At 37.9% G+C, this 23589-nt stretch overlaps 1 protein-coding gene across 2 annotated transcripts in view; it reads left to right on the top strand.

Annotated features, from left to right (window-relative positions):
* The first annotated feature begins 7837 nt into the window (after positions 1–7837).
* Positions 7838–23589, top strand: part of UFL1 (UFM1 specific ligase 1) — a 64249-nt gene continuing 48497 nt past the window's right edge. The window contains exons 1-3 of one of the 2 annotated variants that reach the window (XM_059083162.2): positions 7838–8012; positions 9132–9277; positions 10345–10373. In XM_059083162.2, the coding sequence (XP_058939145.1) occupies positions 7936–8012; positions 9132–9277; positions 10345–10373 (252 nt within the window). In that variant the 5' untranslated portion in view covers positions 7838–7935. The remainder of the gene's footprint in view (positions 8013–9131; positions 9278–10344; positions 10374–23589) is intronic. The other variant, XM_059083163.2, reaches the window with a different exon arrangement.

A 23589-nucleotide genomic window follows, 5' to 3' on the forward strand; every position in this document is an offset into this window, starting at 1 on the left:
AAGGTGAATTTTAGGGATGTCAGCTGTAGCTCTTGACAACTTCCAGATGTTGTCACTGCTGCCGCTATAGTGTGGCATCTGCTGCAAGTTGTATTTCTTTACAACATGTCGTCTTGTTGGTGTAATTAATAATTAACGCATAGAGAAAGAAGAAGACAAGGAAGAAATTGAGAGACAAGAAGAAGACAAGGAAGAAATTGAGAGAGAAGAAGAAGAAAGAAAAGAGACAGAGAAAGACAAATACTGTATGGTATCACTTATATGTGGAACCTAAAAAAAGAACAAAATTTAACTCATAGATACAGATACCAAACAGATCAGTAGTTGCCAGATGTGAAGTGTTGGGACTGGGTGAAATGGGTGAAAGTGGTCAAAAGGTACAAAAGAAGAAAAAAAAAAGGAGAAGGAGGAGGAGGAGAAGAATGAAAGGAGAAGAAAGACACAGCTGTTCCTGGAGATTTGAGCCAGTCTAACTTTTCCCTTGCTTGGCAGGAAGCACAGATACTATGTATTTCTTTAAAATGTGTTCCTATGACTATTAACTCTACCTACCACTGCCTTAGCACTGATACAAGCTGGCAATCTATCACTTTAAATCATATTTTGTTGGTGAAACAGAAGAATTTGCAGCTCCTTTGAGAGCAAAGCCCAAGCACTGACAAGAGCACTAATTTGTTCCTTTGCGAATTTGCCTTTTTTGTCATTTTGCCTGGGAGTTACACTGTGGAAAAGTGTACACTGGAAAGAAAGTGATGCCTACAGCTAATAAATCTGACTCTAAATACAGCATTGTGAAGGAATTGGGGGAAAAAAGCAAAACCAGAAAAGACTAATATAGTATTTGTTCCCTTGGAAACAAAAGAATACTTAGTGCTTTTGGAATAAATATATATATTTGCAGCACGATTTTCACAAAAGTGTGGCTCTAAAATGAAATTCTGCCAATATCACAAATAACACTAGTGAGGAATAAATAGGGGGCATAAATATACAGAGAATTTTATAGTTTACAAAATATTGACATGCATTTGACTCCATAGGTCAGACTACAAAATTATGTACCAAAGATAAAGTGATGGGAACCGGAATCGATGCTGGTTATTGCTTTACTGATGAAGGTAAAAGGTCAGAATGAGCAGTAACTTGCTCCCTCACCTCCCAACAAAACCTACAAATAAAAAAGGGGAGTTTTAAACCTCATTTTGGAATAATAAGGGAAAGAAAAATATACAAAAGCATGACATATTCTAAGATAACTCATTAAATAAATGGCTTTGCAGGATTTAAATTTTAAAAAATGATGATCAGTAGAAAACAGTATGAGTTCCTTAAGAGTAAATCTGGAAAAATTTACTCCTCCTAAGATTAATAAATTTGAATTACGAAATTCTATAAACAAGGTGGCATTCCATGATCTTCCCCTTAAACAAAAGAAGTATGGCATTTAAGACAATCATACCCAAAGGCAAATGTTAACTCTCTTTTATAAAATAAATGAACCACACTGTTTGATGTTCCTAAAGTCCCCTCTGGCTCTAAAATATTTAGAATCTAGGGTCCTATTGTATGAGTGTCACCAGTCATCACAGGTGTATGTCCTTGATCTTCTCGTAATCAATTTTGTTATTAAGTTGAATAAAGACTTAATCATATTTATCAAATTTATAAATGACAAATGATGGCAGAAATAACAATGTTGAATGACACATAATTTTTGAAATAGCCTTAACCATTTAGAACAGTTTGTTCTTCTTGGTATCCCCAGGACATACCACAAAGCCTGGCATACAGTAGACCTCAAACACTATTTGTTGAAAGAATTAATGAATGAATGGGTCAAAAATAACAAGGTGAAAGTTAACAAATAAAATTAATTTGTTCAGGTACAGAATAGACTAAACCCGGTTTGATAGCAATTTAGATGAATACCGGTCAGATACAGTTCATTACCAGCTCAATTTAAGCCAAAAGTCCAATTAACAGCAGTAGAATATCTAGGGAAATTAATCTCACTGTCATCACTCTAGTCAGACTATGTGTAAAATACTAAATTCCTTCTGAGCATCACTTTCTAAAGCTGACATTGGCAAAACAGAATTTAACAATACCGGGTAGCCAGGATATTCAGAAGTCTGGAAGTCTTGTCATGAGATATAATTGAAGTACCTGAGATGATTAACTTGGAAAAAGAAAACAGGAGGGACGTGCTTTGAATATTTGGAGAGTTGTCATGGGAAAGATATATTAGAGTCATCCTGTGAATCACCCAAGGAAAGAATATGGAAGCTACAGAGAAACAGATCTTGCTTTAGTATAAGGAAGGAATTTCTAACAGATCTGTCCCAAACTGAATTACTCTATCCTGCAAAGAAGGGAACACTTCATCACTTCAAATGTTCAAGCAAAAAGTACATAATCTATCAGAGGCTCACAAATTATTACTGTGGATGGATATTATGATCTGAGGAGCCTTTCCTGCACTGATATCCTCTGATTCTGTGACCCCTGAGTGATTTGCTGCCTACCTCTTCAACATCGTCACAATCTCTCTTTTCATTGACTTATCTTCTTTTCATTTAATATCTGATAAGTTCTCTTTGTTCTTTCTCCCATCATTCTCATTTGCTCATGAAGTAGTCCTACAATCTGACTTCGACTGCAACCACTGAAGGGAAAAAAGTGGCCTCTGAAAAGTCACAACCCCTTTACCTTAAAAGCCAACGGGGTTGCATTTATTTACATTCCCTTTGATCGTGCAGAGGTATTGTTAACTGTTCGATCCCCTATACCTTCTCGCTTCCCTTATTTCTATCTCTTCAATTTCATCTTCCTGCTTACTGACCTTTTCTCTCTTCTTCCACCCATGAACCACAGTAGTTTCCTAAGGCATTGATGCTTTCTATGTACAAGATTATACTGCCATTTTTGATGATGAGGTTAAGGTAACTGTTATATACCTAACTACAATAAGATAATGTCAGCTATGTAATTAACACTGTCTATGTCTTTGTAATTTCTCTACAACAACAAATAATGAATACTGACTTGCTTGAAAGTACCCGTTTTGCAGTTGTTTAGTTTTATTTTTCTGGTTAAGCTGGAGAAAGTTCATCTTGGAGGAATTTTACAGGATCACAGCTCATATCAAATCAGTGAAACCATCAATCCATATTACAGATATTAGAATATTTCATTAGCCTTTGAAATTAAGATGACTCTAAGGATGGTGTCACAACCATGTACCTAGTGTAGCCGAGGAGACCTTGAATCCTTCCCACATAATGTACACGTCAAAATCCGACTTAAGTTTGTAGACACAAATTGTTAGAAAATATTATAGAAAATTGAAGCTCTACGTTTCAAGTCTACATAAAGATTGTTCTTAAAGGGAATCTCTCACCTCTTATTCAGTAGTCACTAGTGCCTACCATTATTCTATCAGGTAATGTATCAGATGTTGGCTAACACTGAAATAGTTCCCATTCAAATTTTTATACCCCATTCAAAATACCTGAAACTGTAGTTGGGATATATGGTTGCTAGGTGGAGGTGGTTGCTTTGAGTCTCATGAGCTCAGAGTCTGAACAAATCTGTGCCCTTATCAAAGGTCTAAACCAGAGCTGTCCAACAGAACTTTTGGTGAATATAAAATTGGTTTTCGGGCTTCCCTGGTGGCGCAGTGGTTGGGAGTCCGCCTGCCGATGCGGGGACAAGGGTTCGTGCCCCGGTCCGGGAGGATCCCGCATGCCACGGAGCGGCTGGGCCTGTGGGCCATGGCCGCTGGGCCTGCGCGTCTGGAGCCTGTGCTCCGTGGCGGGAGGGGCCGCGGAGGTGAGGGGCCCGCGTACCGCAAAAAAAAAAAAAAAAAAAAGAAATTGGTTTTCTATACTGTCCCATAAGATAGCCATTAGCCACATGTGGCTATTGAGTGGCTTTTGTGACTAAAGAACTGACATTAAATGATACATATATTTTTAAAGACTTTATTTTTTAGAGCAGTTTTAGCTTCACAGCAAAACTGTGAGGAAGGTGCAGAAAGTTCCCATATACCCCGTTCCCCAACAAACGTACAGCCTCTCCATTATCAACATCCCCCACCAGAAGGGTATATTTGTTACAACTGGTACACTTACATTAACACGTCAGAAGCACCCAAAGTCCATAGTTACATAATGGCTCACTCTTGGTGTTGTACATCCTACTGATGCGAACAAATGTGTAATGACAAGTATCCATCATTATAGTATCACACAGAGCATTCTCACCGCCCTAAAAAGCCTCTGTGTTTCACCTATTCATCCTTCTTCCCTTCCCAAACACTGGCAACCACTGATCTCTTTACTGCCTTCATAGTTTTGCTTTTCCATAATGTCATGTAGTTGGAATCATACAGTATGTAGACATTTCAGATTGACTTCTTTCACTTAGTAATATGCATTTGTTTTCTCCACGTGTTTTCATGACTTGATAACTCATTTCATTTTGGTGCTGAATAATATTCCATTGTCTGGATTTACCACAGTTCATTTATCCATTCACCCTTTGAAATAAATCTTAGTTGCTTCCAAGTTTGGGCAATTATGAATAAAGATGCTATAAACATCTGTGTGCGGGTTTTATGTGGACATAATTTTTCAGCTTCTTTGGGTAAATACCAAGGAGTGTGATTGCTAAATCATGTTAAGAGTATGTTTGGTTTTGTAAGAAAGTGCCAAACTGTCTCCAAGGCAGCTGTACCAATTTGCATTCCCATCAATGAACGAAGATTCCTGTTGCTCCACATCCTAGCCAGCATTTGGTGTTGTCAGCATTCCAGATTTTGGCCATTCTGATAGGTGTGTAGTGGTATCTTGCTGTTTAAATTTACATTTCTTTGATGACATATGATATGAAGCAACTTTTCATATGCTGTTTTGCCATATGTATGTCTACTTTGGTGAGGTGTCTGTTAAAGCCTTTGGCCCATTTTTCTATCTGGTTGTTTATTTTCTTATCGTTGAATGTTAAGACTTCTTTCTATCTTTTGGAAAATAGTCTTTTATCATATGTGTCATTTGTAAATATTTACTCCCATCCTGTGGCTTGCCTTCTGTTCTCTTGATATGGACTTTTGCAGAGCAGTTTTTAATTTTAATTAAGCCCAGCTTATCAATTATTTCTTTTATGCATTGTGCCTTTGGTGCTGTATCTAAAAAGTTATTGACATACCAGAAGTCATCTAAATTTTCTCCTGTTATCTCCTAGGAGTTTTATAGTTGTATTCTACATTTAGGTCTATGCTCCATTTTCAGTTAATGTTTATGAAGAGTGTAAGGTCTATGTCTAGATTCCTTTTTTTTTGCATGTGAATGTCTAGTTGTTCCAGTACTATTTGTTGAAAAGACTGTATTTGCTCCATTGTATTACATTTTGTTCCTTTGTGGAAGATTATCTGACTATACTTATGTCGGTTTATTTCTGGGATCTCTATTCTGTTTCATTGATCTGTTTATTATTTCACCAATACTACACTGTCTTGATTACTGTAGCTTTGTAATAAGTCTTAAATTCAGGTAGTGTCAGTCCTTCAAATTTGTTCTCCTTCAATACCATGTTGACTATTCTGGGTCTTTTGACTCTCCATATAAACTTCAGAAACATCTTGTTGATACCCACAAGGTTACTTGCTGGGATTTTGATTGGGATTGCATTGCATCTACAGATCAAGTTGGGAAGAATTGACATCTTGCTGATATTGAGTGTTCCTATCCACAAATATGGACTATCTCTCCCTTTATTTAGTTCTTCTTTGATTTCTTTCATTAGAGTTTGTAGTCTTCCTCATGTAGATCTTATACATATTTTTCAGATTTATACCTAAGTATTTCATTTGGGGGCTTGCTAATGAAAACGATACTGTGTTTTCAATTCCAAGTTCCACTTGTTCATTGCTGGTATAATCTTAATTAACTTAAATTTAAATAGCTTCATCTGTCTGGTGGCTATCCTTTTAGTCAGCACAAGACATCTCTACAAAGTACAATCATGAATTCTTCCTTTTTTAGGAATTATTCCCTTTTTAGGAATAAATGTAAATGTTACTACTGTACCAAAATGTAGTGCTGCACCAAAACATTTACATTGACTTATTCATTTAACATTTATGGAATATACCAGGCACTATGTACCAGTTGTCATCCTAAATGCTACAGAGCATCTAGGAGCTAACTGAAGAGCTCAGACTACTGAGAGATGTAGTGAGTAAAAATTACAATATAATTTTGCTTGCTGCTAGAGACATCTGAATAGAGAATTGTGCCGACACAGCATATGAAACAATTGCAGGAATTTAAAAAGTTTCACTGAAGAGTTTCATTTAAGCTGGGATATCATGGAAGAATAAGTTAAAAAATAAATGTGGGTAGAGGAGAGTGAAGAAGAGGACAGGCATTCCAGAAAAGACATGAAGTCCTGAAAAGGCTTGGTGTATCTAGGACACAGTGTGCTACTCTGCATGTGGTATGCAGCCGCAGAGGATGCTGCTGGAAAGTAGACTCCATGTTGATCGTGAGTCTTACATGATCGGTAAGAAGTCTGGATATCAAGTAGTCACATAGTTCATTATACTTCCCCTATTGTTATAAATTTCATTCTTTATATTAAATGCCTTTTTAAAAATCTGCTTCCTTAGATTTTCAAGTTGTTTATGGCAAGATCACATCTGCCTTATCCACCACTGTACTCCATGGCACCTTATAATCAATAAGTATTTGTTACATGAATGACAGTTTCTGCTTGTTCTGAAACTTGATGCCCTTTGGGACCACATCACCTACTCTATTCCAAGTTACCTCTTTAATGTCCAGTGTTCTACCTCTAAGTTTGTGACCACATTGCCCAACAGTTTGCCTGTTTGGTGGCAGTACTTAGTGACGGGTTTTATTACTGTTTTCTGCATTTTAAATAAAGCTGGGAACTTTACTAGACAAGAACATTTGTGGCATTGGCTTTGAGTGACCCAGAATGAGATACTGAGATGGGAAAGTAACTGAAATAACTCCCCTCCACCAACTCTATAGGGAATATAGTTAAAAGGAATTATATATGTATAGTATATACATTTTTTAAAAATGAAGAGTGAGGTATAAAAGTAAAACGGATCAAGAAAGGTACTCCAGAGTAACTATCTACTTTTTACCTATTTCAATGAAGGGGAAAGCAAAACAAACGTGCTCCTTGTTTCTTCCATTCCATCCATAGCCATATACATTTACTACCTTATGTTTACATTTCTTCATTATTTGATGGAGCTAATCCTCCCCGTAAGAGAAATCGGAAAGGCTCTAGACTACATGAAAGCAGTTCCCAACATTTATGGTACCCAAATTATTCATATTTGTGCAAAAAAAAAAAAAAAGTAATTATCCAACAGGTTCAAAGCTTTGAGCCCAAGTAAAAATGAGCATGATTCCCTATTCAAATGGGATTGCCCTTCCTTAATAGCTAGAGAAGAGGAAATGCTAACTGTAGGCCCCGGCACATCTCCTCCCCGCCCCCACTCCCCAAAATAAAACAAAGGGAGGGCAGAAAAAATAAAAGAAGAGTGGTTAATTTGATTATCACTGCTCCAAAACATTAGGGATAATGCAAACAAAGACCTAACGTAACACTTTATTAACTTGGCTTTCCTGCAACCCATCCGCAGCCGGGCAGACACCTCGAGGCCTAGTTCTCAGTCGCCACCGGGGTCCCATTGCCGAGGACAAACCTCCCGCGCGGGGTGGGCGGGGCCGCGGCCTTTCGGGCTCCGCCCACGCCTGCGCCGGACGCACGCGTTTCGTAGCTGCGTCGGGGAGGAGTCTCTTGTCCCTTTGCGCGGCCCGTCCCGCCTCGGCTACCGTGGCTTTTCGGTTGACGTGTCTCCTGTTGGTCGGCTGCTTGGCGAGTAGGGCCGAGATGGCGGACGCTTGGGAAGAGATTAGGCGGTTGGCGGCAGACTTCCAGCGGGCGCAGTTCGCAGAGGCCACGCAGAGGTGCCTGACCCTCCCTCTCCATTGTGCAGTCCAAAATAGCCCCCGGGCGGCCACGCCAAGATCTGAGGCCGCAAACCCCTGGCCTTGGACCCCGGGCCTTCCCAGCCGCTGTCAGCGTTCCCGCCCCCTCCCCCCGCTCCCAGAGCCTAGATTGCGGCTGCCAGTATAATTCTCGGCGGGGGGAGACCGAGAACATCCCCCCACCCTTTAAGCCCCAGTCAGGTGCAGGCGCGGCCTACCCCCACGACAGCTGGGGCTGGTGACTTGGAGCTGTCTTAAGAACGTTCCTCTGACTCTTACTTTTATACACTTCCTGACTTAGAGCTTGAAAGGAGAGGCTAACCTCGAAGTACAGTACTTTGCAAATACTCTGTTGACCCCTTAAACATTTTGCCTTTTTATTGAGAACAGGTGTCCTAGGTCAGAGCCAGGGTCTCATCTGTCATTTTTAGGGACTCCGGCCACTGATATTTCCTACAAACCCACTAACCTTTGGGGGGGAGGTGTCCTGAAAAGCACCCTAACACTGCTTTTTACCATTACCGAGCACGTAAAAAGCTAGTAGAAACCTTTTTTATCCGTTGACTATTCCTTGTCCTGTTCCTTCTGGGGCTGAAGACTTTAATCCCTTGATGCTGTGTTTTGTATCAGTGCGAGCAAACTAGGACACTTAACGTGTTTTCCTATCTCCTGCCTAAAGATGAGTTGTATGAATGAGGCAATAATGCATTCAATAAAAGAAAATTTTGATTTTTTTTAACTGAAGCTAAAGTGAAAACAAATAAAAGGGCAGTTTTTTTCCCTTATGTAAATTACATGTCCTCATTTTTCAGATTTGAAGATTAGAAGCAGGCCTAGAAGAGAGAGCAAGCTTGAAATCTGTAATAGATTTGTAACAGTGAACTACATGATTTAAGTTCATGTAAACCCGTTTACTCCCTAGAACTTTTTAAAATTTATTGAATTAGTATTATACTAATAAAAGATACAGATTTTGTAATATAGAAACTAATGACTACCCAAACCTTTTTAAAAGCCCATTTTCATACGTTTTCTTAATCATATTATGCACTGAATATATCAAATGCATTTTTAAAACTTAACTTTTGTTTCCCTCAGGTTGTCAGAGCGGAATTGCATTGAGATTGTGAATAAATTGATTGCTCAGAAACAGCTAGAAGTAGTTCACACGCTTGATGGGAAGGAATATATTACTCCAGCCCAAATTAGTAAAGAAATGAGAGATGAGCTACATGTTCGAGGTGGTAAGTAATTCCTTAGTTTTTTTCTTCTGGTTCTTTGGAAGGGGGAAAAAAAACCTTAAAACTATACATCATAAGTGATTTGGAGGTTATAGGACACCTTTTCAGTTGTTAATATGGTAATCAGCCTTAATATTTTTAATAGGTTTAGGTAAACAGGATCGTATAATTTAAATGAAGTCAAATATTGTCACTTTAAAAATAGCATTTTTTATCATTTGGGGTTATGTGTTCTGTATGTGAATTAATCAGCTGTTTCTTTTCACAGTTCATGAATTTATTGGGTGACTCAGGGGTTGATACTTAGCTGCCTGTTATCAGGTGATAATTATGAAGAGGGAATAGAGATTTCAAAGTATAGATTGTTGAAAATCAAGGTTGTACTACCATGCTTTTTTTTAAACTTTAAGTATTTGCAAAATAAGAATCAATTTAATATGGTGCTACATCTGTTTGTAGGAAGTGCTATTACAAGCATACAAAAAAGTTTTTGTTTCCTTTGTCTTTTTGAAAATTGAACAAATTACTGAGCAAATTTGAACACTATTTGATTAGATTAGATGCATCTGTGAAAACAACTCATTAGATGTCATTAGATATACCCCTGGTGTTTGTTTTTTATCTTCCTGCATAGTCCTAATAAAATATTACCTATAACTTGGAATACTTAACAGATATTCTTTAGCTAATAAGTGGTAACCTACCAGTTTCAAATAATTGAAAAAAGTTTACCTGAATTTAGTTGTCTGTATCTCTTTGGTCACAGTAGATAAAATTGCAAAGGGGCGTAAATAACCCTTGTATGTCTGGCCAACCCATGTATCAGCTGATTCTCTAATTGGCCTGATATGACAAATGGAACTTTGAAAATAAGCTATTGTCTGTACCCTAAGTCATGAAAATTTATTCAGCTAATGGTTTGCATTTGAAGATGTTAATTACTGCAGCCCTGTGTCCTTTGTAGAAGGAGGGCCTTGATGGTCCAAAACATAATCTGTTGGAATTTACAGTTTTTGGCTGGTATGTACTTAACACATAATGTAAAATAAATGAATGTCTTTTCTTTAAAGGTCGAGTAAACATTGTTGATCTGCAACAGGTAAATTTCAACTTTATAATAGTTTTTACTTTGATTCCTCAGCTTTTTTTATATCATTAATTTTTTTCAGTGCCCTAAGTATTCACTTGGTACTGGTATCATGTTTCGAGTTTGTGAAGAAATAATTACATAACTCTCACTGACATATATTGAATCAGTTTAATAAGTTCTTCTTTCTCAGTTGACTTGCTTATTCTTTATTCTTTACGAAATAAACTCATAGTTGTCATTTTATGTAATTACAGAATTTATGTAATTTTGGGAGAAAAATCACCGGTTTCATGTTTATTTGTTTTTCATATGTGAAAGTAAAAGAAATGTAGATATTTTTAGAAAATACAGGTGTACATGTCATCAGTAAGTATACAAGAAACTGGCAAATTTTGTGTGAAATGGTATAACTTCTTTTTTAAGAATTTTATTTTATACTGGAGTATAGTTGATTTATAGTTCTTTTTCAGATTCTTTTCCTATATAGGTTATTACACAATATTGAGTACCATTTCTTGTGCTATACAGTAGGTTCTTGTTGATTATCTTATGTATAGTAATGTGTATGTGTTAACCCCAAACTCCTAATTTATCCCTCCTCGTGACTTTTTCCCTTCGGTAACCATAAGTTTGTTTTCAAAGGCTCTGAGTCTGTTTCTGTTTTGTAAATAACTTCATTTGTATCACTTTTTTTTTAGATTCCTCATATAAGTGATATCATATGATAATTGACTTTCTCTGTCTGACATACTCCACTTAATGTGATGATCTCTAGGTCCGTCCATGTTGCTGCAGATGGCATTATTTCATTCTTTTTATGGCTGAGTACTATTCCATTGTATATATGTAGCACATCTTTTTTATCCATTCCTCTGTTGATGGACATTTAGGTTGCTTCCAACCTAACTGGAAGCAATTTACCTATTGTAAATAGTGCTGCAATGAACATTGCCGTGCATGTATCTTTTTGAAGTATAGTATTCTCTGGATGTATGCCTAGGAGTGGGATTGCTGGATCATATGGCAACTCTATTTTTAGTTTTTTTAAGGAACCTCCGTATGCTTCTCCATAGTGGTTGTACCAATATACATTCCCACCAACAGTGTAGGAGGGTTCCCTTTTCTCCATAGCCTCTCCAGCATATATTGTTTGTAGACTTTTTGATGATGGCCATTCTGACCAGGGTTAGGTGATACCTGATTGTAGTTTTGATTTGCATTCTCTAATAATTAGTAATGTTGAGCATATTTTCATGTTGTTTTGGCCATCTGTATGGTGATGAAGAAATGTCTGTTTAGATCTTCTGCCCATTTTTTGATTGGGTTGGTTTTTTTTTATATTGAGTTACATGAGCTGTTTGTATATTTTGGAGATTAATCCCTTGTCACCCACTTAGTTTACAAATAGTTTCTCCCATTCTGTGGATTGCTTTTTGTTTTGTTTATGGTTTCCTTTGCTGTGCAAAACTTTTAAGTTTAGTTAGGTGCCATATATTTATTTCTGTTTTTATTTTCATTACTCTAGGAGGTGGATCCATAAAGGTATTGCTGGGAGGGAGATGCAAGAGGGAGGGGATATGGGGATATGTGGATATGTATAGCTGATTCATTTTGTTATACAGCAGAAACTAACACAACATTGTAAAGCAACTATACTCCAATAAAGATGTTAAAAAAAAATATTGCTGTGATTTACATCAAAGAGTGTTCTGCCTATGTTTTCCTCTAAGAGTTTTATAGTATCCAGTCTTACATTGAGGTCTTTAATCCATTTTGTGTTTATTTTTGTGTATGATGTTAGAGAGTGTTCTAATTTCATTCTTTTACATGTAGCTGTCCAGTTTTCCCAGCACCACTTACTGAAGAGAGTCTTTTCTCCATTGTATATTCTTGCCTCCTTTGTCATAGATGAATTGACCATAAGTGTGTGGGTTTACTTCTGGGCTTTCTGTCCTAGTCCGTTGATCTGTATTTCTGTTTTTTGTGCCAGTGCCATACTGTTTTGATGACTGTAACATGTAGTATAGTCTGAAGTCAGGGAGCCTGATTCCTCCAGCTCTGTTTTTCTTTCTCTAGATTGCTTTGGCTATTCGGAGTCTTTTGTATTTCCATACAAATTGTAAAACTTTTTGTTGTAGTTTTGTGAAAAATGCCATTGGTAATTTGGTAGGAATTGCATTGAATTTGTAGATTGCCTTGGGTAGTATAGTCATTTTGACGATATTGATTCTTTCAATCCAAGAGCATGATATATCTTTCCATCTGTTTGTGTCATCTTCGATTTCTTTCATCTGTATCGTACAGTTTTCAGAGTACGGGTCTTTTGCTTCCTTAGGTTTATTCCTAGGTATTTTATTTTTTTTGATGCAGTGGTAAATGGGATCATATCCTTAATTTCTCGTTCCGTTCTTTCATTGTCAGTGTATAGAAAAGCAAGAGATTTCTGTATGTTAATTTTGTATCCTGCGACTTTACTAATTTTCTTGATGAGCTTTACTTATCCAGTAGCATCTTTAGGATTTTCTGTGTATAGTGTTATTTCATCTGCAAACAGTGACAGTTTTACTTCCTTTCCAATTTGGATTCCTTTTATTTCTTTTCTTTCTCTGATTGCCATGGCTAGGATTTCCAAAACTATGTTGAATAAAAGTGGCAAGAGTGGACATACTTAATCTTTTTTCTGATCTCAGAGGAAATGCTTTCAGCTTTTCCCCATTGAGTATGATCTAGCTGTAGGTTTGTCATATATGGCCTTTATTATGTTGAGGTGTGTTCCCTCTATGCCCAACTTTCTGGAGAGTTTTTATCATAAATGGGTGTTGAATTTTGTCAAAAGCTTTTTCTGCATCTATTGAGATTATCATATGATTTTTATTCTTCAGTTTTGTGATGTGGTGTATTACACTGATTGATTTGCGCATATTGAAAAATTCTTGCATCCCTGGGATAAATCCCACTTGATTGTGGTGTATGATCCTTCTAATGTATTTTTGGATTCGTTTGCAAGTATTTTGTTGAGGATTTTTGTGTCTATGTTCATCAGTGATACTGGCCTGTAATTTTCTTTTTTTGTGATATCTTTGCCTGGTTTTGGTATCAGGGTGAAGGTGGCCTCACAGAATGAGTTTGGGAGTGTTCCTACCTCTGCAATTTTTTGGAAGAGTTTCAAAAAGATAGGTGTTGACTCTTCTCTAAATGTTTGATAGAATTTGCCTGTGAAGCCATCTGGTCCTGGACTTCTGTTTGTTGGAAGTTTTTAAATCACAGTTTGAACTTCAGTACTTGTAAGTGGTCTGTTCATATTTTCTGTTTCTTCCTGGTTCAGTCTTGAAAGATTGTACCTTTCTAAAAATTTGTCCATTTCTTCTAGGTTGTCCATTTTATTGACATGTAGTTGCTTGTAGTAGTCTCTCATGATCCTTTGTATTTCTGTGATGTCTGTTGTAACTTCTCCTTTTTCATTTCTGATTTTATTGATTTGAGCCTTCTCCCTTTTTTCTTGATGAGTCTGGCTAAAGGTTTGTCAATTTTGTTTATCTTTTCAAAGAACCAGCTTTTAGTTTCATTGTTCTTTGCTAGTGTTTTCTTTGTCTCTATTTCATTTATTTCTGCTTTGATCTTTATGATTTCTTTCCTTCTACTAACTTTAGGTTTGTTTGTCCTTCTTTTTCTATTTGCTTTAGGTGTAAGGTTAGGTTGTTTATTTGAGATTTTTCTCGTTTCCTGAGGTAAGATTGTATTGCTATAAAATTCCCTCTTAGAACTGCCCTTGCGGTGTCCCATAGGTTTTGGATTGTTGTGTTTTCATTTTCATTTGTCTCTAGGTATTTTTTGATTTCCTCTTTTATTTCTTCAGTGATCCATTGGTTGTTTAGTAACATTGTTAGCCTCTGTGTGTTTTTGTTTATTATAGGTTTTTTTCTGTAATTGATTTCTAATCTCATAGCATTGTGGTTGGAAAAGATGCATGATGTGATTTCGGTTTTCTTCAATTAACTGATGCTTGATTTGTGGCCCACGATGTGATCTCTCCTCAAGAATGTTCCATGTGCACTTGAGAAGAAAGCATAATCTGCTGCTTTTGGATGGAATGTTCTATAGATATCAATTAAGTCCATCAGCTCTAATGTGTCATTTAAGGCCCATGTTTCCTTATTGATTTTCTGTCTGGATAATCTGTCCATTTATGTAAATGGGGTGTTAAAGTCCCCCACTTTTATTGTGTTACTGTTGATTTCTCCTTTTATGTCTTTTAGCATTTGCCTTTTATGTTGAGGTGCTCCTGTGTTGTGTGCATATATATTTATAATTGTTGTGTCATCTTTTTAGATTAATCCTGTGATCATTATGTAGTGTCCTTCTGTGTCTCTTATAACAGTCTTTATTTTAAAGTCTTTTTTGTCTGATATGAGTATTGCTACTCCAGCTCTCTTTTGATTTCCATTTGTATGGCATACCTTTTTCCATCCCCTCACTTTCAGTCTCTATGTGTCTGTAGCTCTGAAATGGGTCTCTTGTAAACAGCATATATATGGGTCTTGTTTTTGTACTCATTCAGCCAATCTTTTGGTTGGATCATTTAATCCATTCACATTTAAGGTAATTATTGATAGGTATGTTCTTATTGCCATTTTGTTAATTGTTTTAGATTTATTTTTGTAGGTCTTTTTTCTTGCCTTCCTCTTTTGTTCTCTTGTGATTTGATGACTATCTTTAGTGTTGTATTTGGATTGCTTTCTCTTTTTTGAGTGTGTATCGTAGATTTTTGGTTTGCGGTTACCATGAGGTTTTGATACAGCAGTGTTTATATATACAAGATTGTTTTAAGTTGCTGGTGTTTTAATTTCAAATGCATTTCCAATGTCCTGCATTTGTACTGTCTTTTTTTCAAGATTGCTGGTTTTGATATTATATTTGCATGTGGATGAATTCCTACCTTTACTGTATGTTTGCCTTTGCTGGTGAGCTTTTCCATTCGTAGTTTTCTTGTTTCTAGTTCTGGATTTCTCTTTCCACCTAGAGAAATTCCTTTAGCATTGGTTGCAAAGCTGGTCTGGTGAATTCGCTTAGTTTTGCTTGTCTGTAAAGCTTGATTTCTCCATCGAATCTGAATGAGAGCCTTGCTGGGTAAAGTATTCCTGCTTGTAGGATTTTTCCCTTTCATTACTTTAAATATATTATGGTACTCCCTCTGGCTTGCATAGTTTGTGCTGAAAAATCAGCTGATATCCTTACGGGGATATCCTTGTAAGTTATTTGTTTCTTTTCCCTTGTTTCTTTTAATATTTTCTCTTTGTTTTTAATTTTTGTCAGTTTGATCAGTATGTGTCTTGGCTTGTTCCTCTTTGGGTTTATCCTGTAAGGGACTCTGCGCTTCCTGGTCTTGAGTGAGTGTTTCCTTTCTTGTGTTAGGGAAGTTTTTGGCTGTTACCCCTTCAAATATTTTCTCATGCCCTTTCTCTCTCTCCTCCGTCTGGGACCCCTATAATGTGAATGTTGGCATGTTTAATGTTGTCCCAGAGGTGTCTTAGGTTTTCCTCATTTCTTTTCATTCTTTTTTCTTTATTCTATTCCGCAGCAGTGATTTCCACCAATCTATCTTCCAGCTCACTTATGTGTTCTTCTACCTCATTTATTCTGCTGTTGATTCCTTCTAGTGTATTTTTCATCACAGTTATTGTATTGTTCATCTCTTTTTGTTCTTTAAATCTTCTAGCTCTTGTTTAACATTTCTTGTATCTTCTCATTCTGTGCCTTCATTCTTTTTCCGAGATCTTGGATCATCTTTGCTATCATTATTCTGAATTCTTTTTCAGGCAGATTGCCCATTTCCACTTCACTTAGTTGTCCTTCTGGGGCTTTATCGTATTCCCTTATCTGGAACGTATTTCTCTGCCATGTCATTTTATTTAACTTTCTGTGTTTGAGGTTTCCATTCCACAGGCTTCAGGATTGTAGTTCTCCTTGCTTCTGGTGTTTGCCTCCTGGTGGGTGAGGTTGGTTTAGGGGCTTGTGCAGTCTTCCTGGTGGGAGGGACTGATGCCTGCCCCCTGCTGGGTGGAGCTGGGTCCTGCCCCACTGGTGGACAGGGCCATGTCAAGGGGTGTGTCTAGAGGTGGTTGTGGGCTCAGGACAACGTTACGTAGCCTTTCTGTTGATGGATGGGGTATGGTCCCACCCTGTTGGTTGTTTGGCCTGAGGTGTCCCGACACTGGAGCCTGCAGGCTGTAGGGTGGGACCAGATCTTGGCGCCAAAATGGCGACCTCCAAAAGAGCTCACGCCGAGGAGTATTCCCTGGGCCTGCAGTGGGCCACAGCAGACCCCCACCTTCCTAGTAGACCCTCAGGTAGGTCTGGCCCAGGCTACTGTGGAGTCACTGCTTTGCTCTGGGTCCCAGTGCATATGAAACCTTGTGTGTGCCCTCCAAGTGTGGAGTCTCTATTTCCCCTAGTCCTGTGGAGCTCCTGCACTCAAGCCCACCGGCCTTCAAAGCCAAATGCTTTGGGGCTCTTCCTCCCAATGCCAGACCCCTAGGCTGGGGAGCCTGACGTGGGGATCAGAACTCTCACTTCTGTGGGAGAAACTCTGTAACAGAGGATCCAGTTTGTGGATTATCCGCCTGACGAGTATGGGGTTTGATTATATTGAGAAAGCGCCACTCCTGTCATTTCCTTGTAGCTCTTTTGTCTTTGGATGTGGAATATCCTTTTTGATAGGTTCCAGTCTTTTTTGTTGATAGTTGTTCAGCAGTTAGTTGTGATTTTGGTGTTTTCTTGAGAGGAGGTGAGCTCACATCCTTCAACTCCACCACCTTGTTTCCCTACCTTCCAAAAATGAGCAGAACTGATGTCATTAGGTTAGAGGACCTTAGTCCTTGTCTTCTTTGGAGAAAGAATTCCACTGTAAAGCAGGCACAGAATTTATCGGAAGCACAGTACGTGCAAAGAGAACAAAGAAGCAATTTATTTAGAGCAAAGTAGAAATACACACCCAGAGAAGAGTGTGGATGTTCTCTGTGATAAGGAGCACACCACAGAGGTGATTTAAATCACTTATATGGAGGCAGTTTTTCCGGGCCTTTGTTTTCCTTTGGCCAGTCATCTCGCTTCGTTTCCCACCTCTGACCAGACCCAGGGCCCTTCCTGATATGCGTGTGCATCTTTTTGCCAAGGTGGATTCCAGCACAGAGGCCTATGGAAGATTGACAGCACCTTTTATGGGGTAGCTTTATGGGGTCCTTTTTGACCCCCAAGGAGTCTTTCTGCACATGTGCAGTCAGGGAGGTTTCCTTGACCTTGGGAGTGAAAGATGCAGTCGTCTTATCTATTCACTTCAGAGCTCAGCTCCTGCCATTAACTTTGTCCTTGAAGTGTCTAGGGCATACAAACCTCCAATTTCTCTGCCTGACAAACTCTAGCTGTTCAGCCCAGGGGCCTGTCTACCTTCTACCTCAAATTCCCCTGAGAGACGTGAACCCCAAGAAATCTTTATTGGGAGGATGAACAGCAACAGTCTTTCCTCTATAGATTCCTCAGGCTGGCAAAGGGCTCATAGACCCTACCTAGTTGGGGTCATGGAGTCCTCACCAGGTCTCATTAAGGGGCCCCAGGGTGACTTTTGTTATTATTCTGGCAAGACCTGTTTCAAGGAATGGCTGGAATCTCTGGATCACCTTCATCTTGTCTGGGAAACTGTTGCATCCTAGAGAGAACAAATTGAACAAGTAGATTAAAAGAAGGCAAAGGCCAAAGATCAGTAAAAGAATTATTGTAACCAGAGGCCCAAGCAGGAGTAAGAACCAGGTTACATTTGGTAACAGTTTTGATACTGGTCCAGATAGAGTCGGTGCTTGGCTTATCCTGTCCAAAGAATGGAACCATTTGGCCTGGTCATATATTTTTGATGTCCTTTTCTATTAACCCAGTGTGATTTTATAGGTGTTACAGCCCCAGTTAGAAGCAGTTGGAGGACTGACAACCTGAACATTAATAGACAAAACAGATCTCATTTTTTTTTTTCCAGGAGAATAAGCCTGAGACCCAATATGGACCTGGTACTTCGGGGAGACTTGTAGCCAGGTAGCCAGTTGTCTAGTTTTATCTAAGTAGGTTTTAGCCTTTGACGTGGTATTAACACATAAATAACGGGAGCTATTGGTCACTACACGTGTCCCTTCTTTCTGTTAATGTATAATCTAAAGCAATTTTATTATTTAAAAATGTAGTAGTTACAAAAGGAGACCTTGAAAACGTACGATTGTAGCCACCAGCTGTCAGCTGGTAGAGAACGGATGGTGGCGTCAGGTTTGACACAGCTCATAAAACTTAAGTTCTCAGCAATACAAGGTCTTTTCTGAAATCACGCCCATAGTGTCAGCTACTATTACCATGGATGGCTGAACCATAGCTCCTTCATTTTGACTTTTTTTTTTTTTTAACATCTTTATTTGAGTATAACTGTTTTACAATAGTGTGTTAGTTTCTCTTTTACAACAAAGTGAATCAGTTATACATATACATATGTTCCCATAACTCTTCCCTCTTTTGTCACCCTCCCTCCCACTCTCCCTATCCCACCCCTCTAGGTGGTCACAACGCACAGAGGTGAACTCCCTGTGCTATGCTGCAGCTTCCCACTAGCTATCTAATTTACATTTGGTAGTGTGTATATGTCCCTGCCACTCTCTCACATCGTCACAGCTTACCCTTCCCCCTCCCCATATCCTCAAGTCCATGCTCTAGTTGGTCTGAGTTTTATTCCCATCCTACCACTAATCTCTTCATGACATTTTTTTTTTTTAGATTCCATATATATGTGTTAGCATACGGTATTTGTTTTTATCCTTCTGACTTACTTCACTCTGTATGACAGATTCCAGGTCTATCCACCTCATTACAAATAACTCAGTTTCATTTCTTTTTATGGCTGAGTAATATTCCATTGTATATATGTGCCACATCTTCCTTATCCATTCATCTGTTGATGGACACTTAGGTTGCTTCCATGTCCTGGCTATCGTAAATAGAGCTGCAATAAACATTTTGGTACATGACTCTTTTTGAATTGTGGTTTTCTCAGGGTATATGCCCAGTAGTGGGATTGCTGGGTCATATGGTAGTTCTATTTGAAATTTTTTAAGGAACCTCCATACTGTTCTCCATAGTGGCTGTATCATTTTACATTCCCACCAACAGTGCAAGAGTGTACCCTTTTCTCCACACCCTCTCTAGCATTTATTGTTTCTAGAGTTTTTGATGATGGCCAATCTGACCAGTGTGAGATGATATCTCATTGTAGTTTTGATTTGCATTTCTCTAATGATTAATGAGGTTGAGCATTCTTTCATGTGTTTGTTGGCTATCTGTACATCTTCTTTGGAGAAATGTCTATTTAGTTCTTCTGCCCATTTTTGGATTGGGCTGTCTGTTTTTTTGTTATTGAGCTGCATGAGTTGCTTATAAATTTTGGATATTAATCCTTTGTCAGTTGCTTCATTTGCAAATATTTTCTCCCATTCTGAGGGTTGTCTTTTGGTCTTGTTTATGGTATCCTTTGCTGTGCAAAAGCTTTTAAGTTTCATTAGGTCCCATTTGTTTATTTGTGTTTTTATTTCCATTTCTCTAGGAGATGGGTCAAAAAGGATCTTGCTGTGATTTATGTCATGGAGTGTTCTGCCTATGTTTTCCTCTAAGAGTTTGATAGTGTCTGGCCTTACATTTAGGTCTTTAACCCATTTTGAGTTTATTTTTGTGTATGGTGTTAGGGAGTGCTCTAATTTCATACTTCTACAGGTAGCTGTCCAGTTTTCCCAGCACCACTTATTGAAGAGGCTGTCTTTTCTCCAATGTATATTCTTGCCTCCTTTATCAAAGATAAGGTGACCATATGTGTGTGGGTTTATCTCTGGGCTTTCTATCCTGTTCCATTGATCTATATTTCTGTTTTTGTGCCAGTACCATACTGTCTTGATTACTGTGGCCTTGTAGTATAGTCTGAAGTCAGGGAGCCTGATTCCTCCAGCTCCATTTTTCGTTCTCAAGATTGCTTTGGCTATTCGGGGTCTTTTGTGTTTCCATACAAATTGTGAAATTCTTTTTTCTAGTTCTGTAAAAAATGCCAGTGGTAATTTGATAGGGATTGCATTGAATCTGTATATTGCTTTGGGTAATACAGTCATTTTCACTATGTTGATTCTTCCAATCCAAGAACATGGTATATTTCTCCACCTATTTGTATCATCTTTAATTTCTTTCATCAGTGTCTTATAGTTTTCTGCATACAAGTCTTTTGTCTCCTTAGGTAGGTTTATTCCTAGATATTTTATTCTTTTTGTTGCAATGGTAAATGGGAGTGTTTTCTTAATTTCATTCTCAGGTTTTTCATCATTAGTGTATAAGAATGCCAGAGATTTCTGGGCATTAACTTTGTATCCTGCTACTTTACCAAATTCATTGATTAGTTCTAGTAGTTTTCTGGTGCATCCTTAGGATTCTCTATGTATAGTATCATGTCATCTGCAAACAGTGACAGCTTTACTTCTTCTTTTCCTATTTGGATTCCTTTTATTTCTTTATTTTCTCTAATTGCTGTGGCTAGAACTTCCAAAACTAGGTTGAATAAGAGTGGTGAGAGTGGGCAACCTTGTCTTGTTCCTGATCTTAGTGGAAATGGTTTCAGTTTTTCACCATTGAGAACAATGCTGGCTGTGGGTTTGTCATATATGGCCTTTATTATGTTGAGGAAAGTTCCCTGTATGCCTACTTTCTGCAGGGTTTTTATCATAAATGGGTGTTGAATTTTGTCAAAAGCTTTCTCTGCATCTATTGAGATGATCATATGGTTTTTCTCCTTCAGTTTGTTGATATGGTGTATCACGTTGATTGATTTGCGTATATTGAAGAATCCTTGCATTCCTGGAATAAACCCCACTTGATCATGGTGTATGATCCTTTTAATGTGCTGTTGGATTCTGTTTGCTAGTATTTTGTTGAGGATTTTTGCATCTATGTTCATCAGTGATATTGGCCTATAGTTTTCTTTCTTTGTGACGTCTTTGTCTGGTTTTGGTATCAGGGTGATGGTGGCCTCGTAGAATGAGTTTGGGAGTGTTCCTACCTCTGCTATCTTTTGGAAGAGTTTGAGAAGGATAGGTGTTAGCTCTTCTCTAAATGTTTGATAGAATTTGCCTGTGAAGCCATCTGGTCCTGGGCTTTTGTTTGTTGGAAGATTTTTAATCACAGTTTCAATTTCAGTGCTTGTGATTGGTCTGTTCAAGTTTTCTATTTCTTCCTGGCTCAGTTTTGGCAGGTTGTGCATTTCTAAGAATTTGTCCATTTCTTCCAGGTTGTCCATTTTATTGCCATAGAGTTGCTTGTAGTAATCTCTAATAATCTTTTGTATTTCTGCAGAGTCAGTTGTTACATCTCCTTTTTCATTTCTAATTCTATTGATTTGAGTCTTCTCCCTTTTTTTCTTGATGAGTCTGGCTAATGGTTTATCAATTTTATTTATCTTCTCAAAGAACCAGCTTTTACTTTTATTGATCTTTGCTATTGTTTCCTTCATTTCTTTTTCATTAATTTCTGATCTGATCTTTATGATTTCTTTCCTTCTGCTAAATTTGGGGTTTTTTTGTTCTTCCTTCTCTAATTGCTTTAGGTGCAAAGTTAAGTTGTTTATTCGAGATGCTTCCTGTTTCTTAAGGTATGATTGTATTGCTATAAACTTCCCTCTTAGAACTGCTTTTGCTGTATCCCATAGGTTTTGGGTCGTCGTGTCTCCATTGTCATTTGTTTCTAAGTACTTTTTGATTTCCTCTTTGATTTCTTCAGTGATCACTTCGTTATTAAGTAGTGTATTGTTTAGCCTCCATGTGTTTGTATTTTTTACAGATCTTTTCCTGTAATTGATATCTAGTCTCATAGCATTGTGGTCAGAAAAGATACTTGATACGATTTCAATTTTCTTAAATTTGTCAAGGCTAGATTTGTGACCCAAGATATGATCTATCTTGGAGAATGTTCCATGGGCACTTGAGAAAAATGTGTATTCTGTTGTTTTTGGATGGAATGTCCTATAAATATCAAGTAAATCCATCTTGTATAATGTATTATTTAAAGCTTGTGTTTCCTTATTTATTTTCTTTTTTTTTTTATTTTATTTTTTTTTAACATCTTTATTGGAGTATAATTGTTTTACAATAGTGTGTTAGTTTTCCCTCTACAACAAACTAAATCAGTTATACATACACACATGCTCCCACATCTCCTCCCTCTTGCATCACCCTCTCTCCCACCCTCCCTATCCCAACCCCCCCAGGCGGTCACAAAGCACAGAGATGATCTCCCTGTGCTATGCAGCAGCTTCCCACCAGCTATCTAATTTACATTTGATAGTGTATATATGTCCCTGCCACTCCCCCACTTCGTCACAGCCCACCCCTCCCCCTCCCCATATCCTCAAGTCCATGCTCGAGTAAGTCTGTGTTTTATTCCCGTCCTACCACTAATCTCTTCATGACATTTTTTTCCCTTAGAGTCCATATATATGTGTTAGCATACGGTATTTGTTTTTCTCCTTCTGACTTACTTCACTCTGTATGACAGACTCCAGGTCCATCCACCTCATTATAAATAACTCAGTTTCATTTCTCTTTATGGCTGAGTAATATTCCATTGTATATATGTGCCACATCTTCTTTATCCATTCATCTGTTGATGGACACTTAGGTTGCTTCCATGTCCTGGCTATTGTAAATAGAGCTGCAATGAACATTTTGGTACATGAGTCTTTCTGAATTATGGTTTTCTCAGGGTATATGCCCAGTAGTGGGATTGCTGGGTCATATGGTAGTTCTATTTGTAGTTTTTTAAGGAACCTCCATACTGTTCTCCATAGCGGCTGTATCAATTTACATTCCCACCAGCAGTGCAAGAGGGTTCCCTTTTCTCCACACCCTCTCCAGCATTTATTGTTTCTAGAGTTTTTGATGATGGCCAATCTGACCAGTGTGAGATGATATCTCATTGTAGTTTTGATTTGCATTTCTCTAATGATTAATGAGGTTGAGCATTCTTTCATGTGTTTGTTAGCAATCTGTATATCTTCTTTGGAGAAATGTCTATTTAGTTCTTCTGCCCATTTTTGGATTGGGTTGTTTGTTTTTTTGTTATTGAGCTGCATGAGTTGCTTATAAATTTTGGATATTAATCCTTTGTCAGTTGC

This window comes from Kogia breviceps, chromosome 13, assembly GCF_026419965.1.
Source record: "Kogia breviceps isolate mKogBre1 chromosome 13, mKogBre1 haplotype 1, whole genome shotgun sequence".
Classification (NCBI taxonomy): domain Eukaryota; kingdom Metazoa; phylum Chordata; class Mammalia; order Artiodactyla; family Physeteridae; genus Kogia; species Kogia breviceps.